At 33.4% G+C, this 7,019-nt stretch overlaps 1 protein-coding gene across 1 annotated transcript; it reads right to left on the bottom strand.

The window, feature by feature from the left end:
• Positions 1-1,128: 1,128 nt before the first annotated feature.
• Positions 1,129-6,057, bottom strand: LOC132635448 (probable carotenoid cleavage dioxygenase 4, chloroplastic). Its single transcript, XM_060351847.1, has 2 exons — positions 4,466-6,057; positions 1,129-1,634 (listed from the first exon to the last, which is right to left on the bottom strand). Exons 1-2 carry the CDS (start codon positions 5,902-5,904, stop codon positions 1,274-1,276), a joined length of 1,800 nt encoding a protein of 599 aa, XP_060207830.1. The 5' UTR covers positions 5,905-6,057; the 3' UTR covers positions 1,129-1,273.
• Between the last annotated feature and the right edge of the window lie 962 nt (positions 6,058-7,019).

The raw sequence follows: 7,019 nt of genomic DNA, 5'->3' as shown, positions 1-7,019 counted from the left end.
CAGTCTTTTCAAGCCAATAAATCCAACAATCAAATCTAAATTAAATCTAATCAATTTCTTTGTTACAATCTGAAAATATAAATCCAACAATTAAAAGCTAAGCCAAGTCTAATCAATTTCTTTGTTATAATCGGAAAATGTGAAATCAACAATCAAAAGCTAAATAAAATCTGACCAGTTTCATTGTTATAATCAGAAAATGTAAACCCAACAATCAAAAGCTAAATTAAATTTAACCTATTTATTTTTATAATCTGAAAATGTAAACACAAAACTCAAAATCTAAACAAACAAGACGCTACAAACTCTACCAGTTTATTTCGACCTAACAATTATGTGTTCTATCTAAGTTGTTTTTTCCTAGGTGAAATTATAGCTACTCAGTTTATTTATGTTCTTTTTAAAAACCCAGTCATAATTCCCCAATTCATTGACACTCATTTATAAAAGAACATATAAATTGACTCAGTTAGTTCATGGACAACTCATTTAAAAACCCAGTCAGTTAGTTACTGCACAGCTGAAAGTTATGACAATTGTGCATGAGCTGTTAGATGGTTAGTTAAGTTAATTGCTGTATTAACTTAGACTAAGTGTAGTTAGTAGATTAGATATTTTCACTGGCAGTGGGCTAGCATTGTATATGGCAGTTCTCATTTGATATGAAGTAGTTGAAAATTTTCCCCAAAATATTTGTCTTCTTCTTCCTTGAAAGATTTTTGCTTGCGACGGTCAATTTTAGCTTAATTTATTGCTGGTGTTTGACCATGAACAAGGGAGGGAAGAAATGAAAGCGGGAATCATTAGAAAATTGGGATTTTGAGTAAAAGACAACAAAGCCCCTCATGTCAATATATTGTTAGTGTGTTGGTAAGGGTATTTAAGGAAAAGTAAAAATGAGGATATTGCTAACCTACGACCTTCTTGTAGTAGGTTAACAAGACCCTATGTATGCTTAACACAAATGACATTTTAATTGTTGTTCCAGTATTTTAAAAAAAAAAATGAAAAAACAAACCAAAAATTGCCATCACGTTTAGGTAGTGCCTTCGGTGTTTGGGCTGGTAATACCCTGCCAATTCCATTCATCACTTTGTAATTACAAAAAGAAGAGGGGGCACATTGGACTTCGTATTAAAGTATTATTTTCAAGAGGAATCGGCCTATATACATATACATATTATAACTTTGAACCACAACATCTTCAATATGATGTTGAGGAACAAAGAAAACATAGGTTATAAGTATTTTCATCAATCAATTTTAACTATATCTACAGCTTATTAAGATCACTTTCCCGTACGAAAAGCCCGTGAAAACCATAAGGCACACGATGAGGCAATTTGACAGCAGCCACAATGTCAAGATTAGGGGACTTTGCATCCATGACCAAAAATCTTGATTCCCCTGTCTTCTCATTGTGCACATATGACACTACGTAGCCATCATCTTCATCAGCATCAGGATTGTTTGCATCTTTAGCCACAAAAAATGGCTCACCACCGAAGCAGCCTTCTCCAAATAGTCGGCATGCCACTATGCAATCGCGACGATCTGTTTCTGCTACGGATACGTCTAATTTTGCTACCCCTGTTACCTTTGGCATAGGGTCCCCAATGGCTGCATATACATACCTACAAGAGTAGTAAAACGGAAAAAAGTTTATGCACTGACAAGTCATATAATAAATGTCGACATCTAAGTAACTCAAAAAATTCTACAGATGGTTAAATTAAATTATGCGGACAGGGTAATTTTTTTCTCATAGATATTAATTTACTTGGAAGATGGGAACTTTACATGGTTGGTATTTTTTCTCAGAAGAAATTATGAGGAATTGCTAAATATAGGATAGCGTGGTTGGTGTGGTTTTTGCTGAATCATGTGATCAGTCATTAAACGACCTATTCACCAGACATAAAGGACCTACCTACATGGCCAGATAATACACTATAAATTTATGATAGTGATATATGGGTGATTTGTTCTATCCAATTAGTGGAAGTACTGAGCTATATCACATAAACCATTCATAATCCATACTAAGATGTATCCCCTATTCTAATATAATACTAGGGTCAGTTGGCCCGAGCTTCAAACTACATTAAAATTTATATTTACAATCCTTTTTGTGTATTTTTTTTTTGCTATTCTTGCTTTTTGTTCTGTTTTTAAAATATTATATTAGTTGTAAATGTAGTTCGATAATTTCTCAATATTTCTAAAATATTGAATCATATATAAAAAATTAAAAAAAGATAGAAACAACATTTAACTTAGAGTATATTTAGACTTCCTTTTTATTTTCAAACAAATGCATGCACCAAAGTTCTTCTCCTTTTTATTATACTGAAATTTTTGAAGTTAAAGTCTTTAATGATTCAAATTTAGTTTTACCATATGTTGGATTAACTTTTTTCCCCCTTCAATTAAACGTATATTGGCTAACCTATCTTTGGAAAAGAATAAAATATTCACGATATTCAAGTAATATAAAAAATATTTGATGTAACAAATTATTGTATGATGACGTCAATGAAGTTAACTTATAAATAAAAATAACATTTAAAATTAAATAAGTAAAAGTCTTGATATGACAACTTTTTGTAGATATTCCTTCAAATTAAATCATACAAAAGTAATTGAAAAGTTAATGAAATTATTTGTTTTTCTTACTTTAATCTTTCCTTTTCCTTAAAAAAACATGTTAAGAAATTATTTATGTTTTATTTTTTCTTAATTTAATTTATTTTTAAAGAAATTTATATTGTAATTTCTTAAACGTGTATGTATTACTTTTTTCAAATATTTTTAACTATAAAGAAAAATAATTTTCAATTTAATAATTAAGCATGTAGAAAGAGAATGTCACGATAATATTTTTACTTGTCTATAATAAATTTTATAGGAAAAATTAATTTGAAACACATTTAATAATCATTTCCACATAAAAGAAAGACAACAAATTTTTTAAATAATTTAAAATTTGGTTGAATAAATAGATTTTTTTTGTATTGTCACTATCACCTTATCCGCATCATCACCCCTTGTAGCGTTAAAATGCCCATATAGTTATTCAGATTTACCAAAATAGGTGAGAACTTACAAGGTAATTAAAGCTCCAATTAAGAGTAAAACTAAAATGGATAAAAACACATTTAAATTTGGTTGAAAAATAGATTTTTGTAGCGTCACTATCACCTTTTACACATCATATCTTTGTAACATTAAAAAGCCCATATAGTTATTTAAATTTACGAAAATAGGTGATAACTTCTAAGGTAATTAAAGCTTCATTTGCGAGTAAAATGGACAAAAAAATCATATGAGGACTACAAAAGTTAGGGATTCTCCCTTATATATGGTAGTAATAAATGCTAAATATTTACGTCTTTAATTACCTAACTAAGCTATCACTTAGTGATTAAGGTCAGACAAATTAGGGAGGTCTCAATTTCAAACCCATTAAAAAAGTTATGAATTTTAATTTACTAATAAGAAAATCCAAAAGTAAAATTGATTTCGGTAATTATTGTATATATTTACAAAACGGAAAAGGGCCAAATATACTCTTGCACTATCATTTTTTTGCGCGAATTGCCCTTCTTTTGGGGTGGTCTTTAATTTTTGCCCCTCAAATTGCTGGTCTTTAATTTTTACCCTTCGCTTAAAAAGGTAGTCGAAAATACCATGAGATTCTAGGTTGACCCCGCCCAGTCAAAAAAAAAATCGCAAGGTAAGGCTTTTGCAAAAAGTCTGTCTTGTGCGGCAGATTTTGCCTTAAGGAATAACTAAAAGTTTGCCTTATAAGGCAAAGTCTACCGTCTCCGGCAGACTTTTAGTTATGCCTTAAGGAAAAGTCTATCTTCTCTGGCATAAATTCTATGTAACTTTGCCTGAATAGGCATAGGTTCATAGAAACTGCGAAATTATTATTATTTTTGACTCTGCTGGATTTCAGAACCTCGGGGTAGTTTCGGCCACCTTTTTAAGCTAAGGACAAAAATTAAAAACCAGCAAATTGAGGGGCAAAAATTAAATACCCGCGAATTGAGGGACAAAAATTAAAGACCAGTCCGTATGAAAGGCAATCGTGCAAATTACCCAACACTATTAGAAATGGTTTAAATATACCCCTCGTTATACTTTCGCTCCAAATATGTCTCTTCTGTTATACTTTCGGTCTAAATATATCCCTCACTGACATTTAAATTGATGGATATTACTCATATACATATACACTAACAACAGACAATTTTTTTTACACGATCATATTATTTTGACCCGTTGTAGCAGTTGAACTACCTTTTTTTTTTTTTGAATTTATTGGTCCCACTAATATAATTATGAACAATTACATATAGTTATCTTTTAAGTGATCTAAGTGTATAAAAGTTATTTTGCACTGTCAATATTAAAAATTAAGCTCTAATTTAATTACTTATGAATGTTAATTAATACGTACTTGTTATTCTTCCCAACATAAGCAGGATTGATGACTCCAAAGTCAAGATTCCTGGTAGAAACAGGATGTCTGCTCACCATTCCTGTCTTCAAATCTATCTTCACTTTCTCAACACATGCATGTATCATATCCATTCTCTCTAGTGTATGTTCCACCGATAATATATTCGGTGCCAGCAACACTATCGTATCACCACCGTCCTCATCCCACGCGTTTATCGCGTGTACAATATTAAACCCTGGCACATCAAACCACCTCATTTTCGACTCGTCCTTGGCGTAACGTGGAATTACGCCAAGTCGGGGGATTTTCCCCGAGTCAGCACCCACGGGTGAACCACCCCTGATTAACTCAATTGGGTTCATTCCTATTTGTATGTCCGAAAATATGGCGTATTTCTTCGTGATTGCAAAATCATGAAGAAATGACGGACGTGTCATGGAGAATATTGGCACGTCCGGGGTTTTCGTACCGTTTGGTTGGATACGAAAGTAAGTTAAAAACGGAGGCATCGGGCCATAACGGAAAGCAAAAGCCTCGTTAGTTTCTGGGTCGATTTTGGGATGTGCTGTCATGCTCATGAAAAGATTTCCGTCAAAGTCGTGACGGCCGAGGGTAATAATATCACCATCTGGGGCTATTTTTATTGCATATGGTAAATCAGATTCACCAATAGCGAAAAGTTTACCCCCGAATAAAGCCAAGCTTGTGTTTGCTAGGCCTATACCATTTGTGGGATTGAATTGTCCTGCAATTGCTCGAGCCGCGGTAATAGCACCACGCGCGGCCGAGGCTGTTAGACCGTTGAAACCGGAGAACACATTAGGGATAACCGGAGAACCGGCATCACGTTCAATGGTGTACTTGTAAGTTTTAACGTATCGGCTGCAGAGTGTAGCTTTGCCTTGAGAAATTCTAATAGAGTGAAGCATTCCGTCTCCGTCAAAAAGATGGTAAGGTCCACGTGGAAGATATTGAGGGTTAGGGCCATTTCGGATGTACGCGCCGTCCAGGCAAGGTGGAAGGGAGCCTTCCACTACTTCGCATTCAGTAGGAGGAAGCTCGTCCACTGGAGCGAAATTGTCAGAGAGAACATACCTTGGATCAACAGAAGATCTCAAAGGAGGATCAATGAAAGTATTTACGAAATCGTCAAATGCATTGAAAATAACGGAGGGAAATGATGGTTCTAGAGGTTTTCTTGAGGGTATTGGTTTTATAGGTAATTCTCTTTTTGGAGTTGGTTTTGGTGGTGAAGGGGTTGGCTTCTCTTGTGGTTTTGTTCTAGTAGTGGTAGTTTGTGGCCTTTCTTCAATTCTAACGGAGGAAACTTTTAGAGTAGGAGAAGATGGTGAATTGGGAGAATAATTATAAGGAGAAAGAAGAGATTTAGGGTGTTGTGATAATGTAGAAAGGAACGTAGAAGAGAAAGCATCCATTCTGTTTCTTCTTGAAGAAAAGAAGAAACAAGATTTGATACTAAAGAGTAAAGGGGAAAAAGAAAATAAGTGCTTGCATGATCTAACTATGAGATTCCATGCCCAATTTATGGAGTAGGAGAGTGAGGAGTAAGGCAAAAGACAGGGACTATTCATTTAGGGAACACCACACTTTCCTAAAGTGGGGGCAGTGAAAGGACACTCTATTATCTGCACAACTAATTTTCTTTTTATAGTAATCGGGCGATCTTCCATTTTTCATTAGAATTCTAATAATACGTAAAAAGAAATCAAGTTTGCTTATCTCACTACAAAATTTCTAATTCTCTTTTCACCTGACCAATTAAGGCGTTTATGACACACATAAATTGAAAGTAATTTCACGTATGATCTATTTTGATTTTCCTTTTTTTTTACTGGAACTCTATTAAAACTGAAAAAGAAGTCAAGTTTTATGACAATCATAAATTGGAGTTAAGTTCACGTATGGTCAATTGGGTGGTTTTTCGTTTTTCATTAAAACTCTACTAAAACTAAAATATCAAGTTGGCTTATCTCCCCAAACTTGATTGAATTCATTATAGATTCAATAAATCTAAGTAAATTGTAGAATGTCACTAAAAGTAAATGTAAATGTCAATTTTTATGATACTTAAGCAAAATTGAGTGACCTTTATTTAGTTACAAAATATTGTTTAGTGACTTAGTACAAAGTTTGTTCGGTGAGCAAGGGCAAGCTAGAAGGTTACGTACAGATTCGGCTAAACTCAATAGCTTTAGTACAAATCATGTATGTGGATTAAGAGATTCGTGAAATATGTGGAAAAAAAATAGAAATAAAGTATAGTCCAGTTATTAACGCCTGATGTCCTTATTCTAAAATTTATAATACGGAAAAGAGTCAAAATTACTCTTTAACGTATTAGAAATGGTTCAAAAATGCCCTCCTTCGACCTATTGGATCAAATTTGCCCCTCCTTTCACCTATTAGGCTAAAAAATGCCCTTAACGCATCATGTACTAAATAAGCATTGAGGACATTATTAGTCTATGCAATTGATATCAAATGTGTTGTATAACCGTGACACATTAAGCCTCACAGAACTAAACCCTAC

The sequence above is a fragment of the Lycium barbarum genome, chromosome 4 (assembly GCF_019175385.1).
Source record: "Lycium barbarum isolate Lr01 chromosome 4, ASM1917538v2, whole genome shotgun sequence".
Taxonomy (NCBI): Eukaryota; Viridiplantae; Streptophyta; class Magnoliopsida; order Solanales; family Solanaceae; genus Lycium; species Lycium barbarum.
This window is presented reverse-complemented; position numbering and strand designations above follow the sequence as displayed.

Bases quoted from the DNA above. Each gene is read 5' to 3' on its own strand.
- LOC132635448 (XM_060351847.1), bottom strand. From the start codon at position 5,904: ATGGATGCTTTCTCTTCTACGTTCCTTTCTACATTATCACAACACCCT. The intron at 1,635-4,465 runs GTACGTATTAAT...CTACTCTTGTAG, and splicing joins TATGTTGGGAAGAATAACAA to GTATGTATATGCAGCCATTG.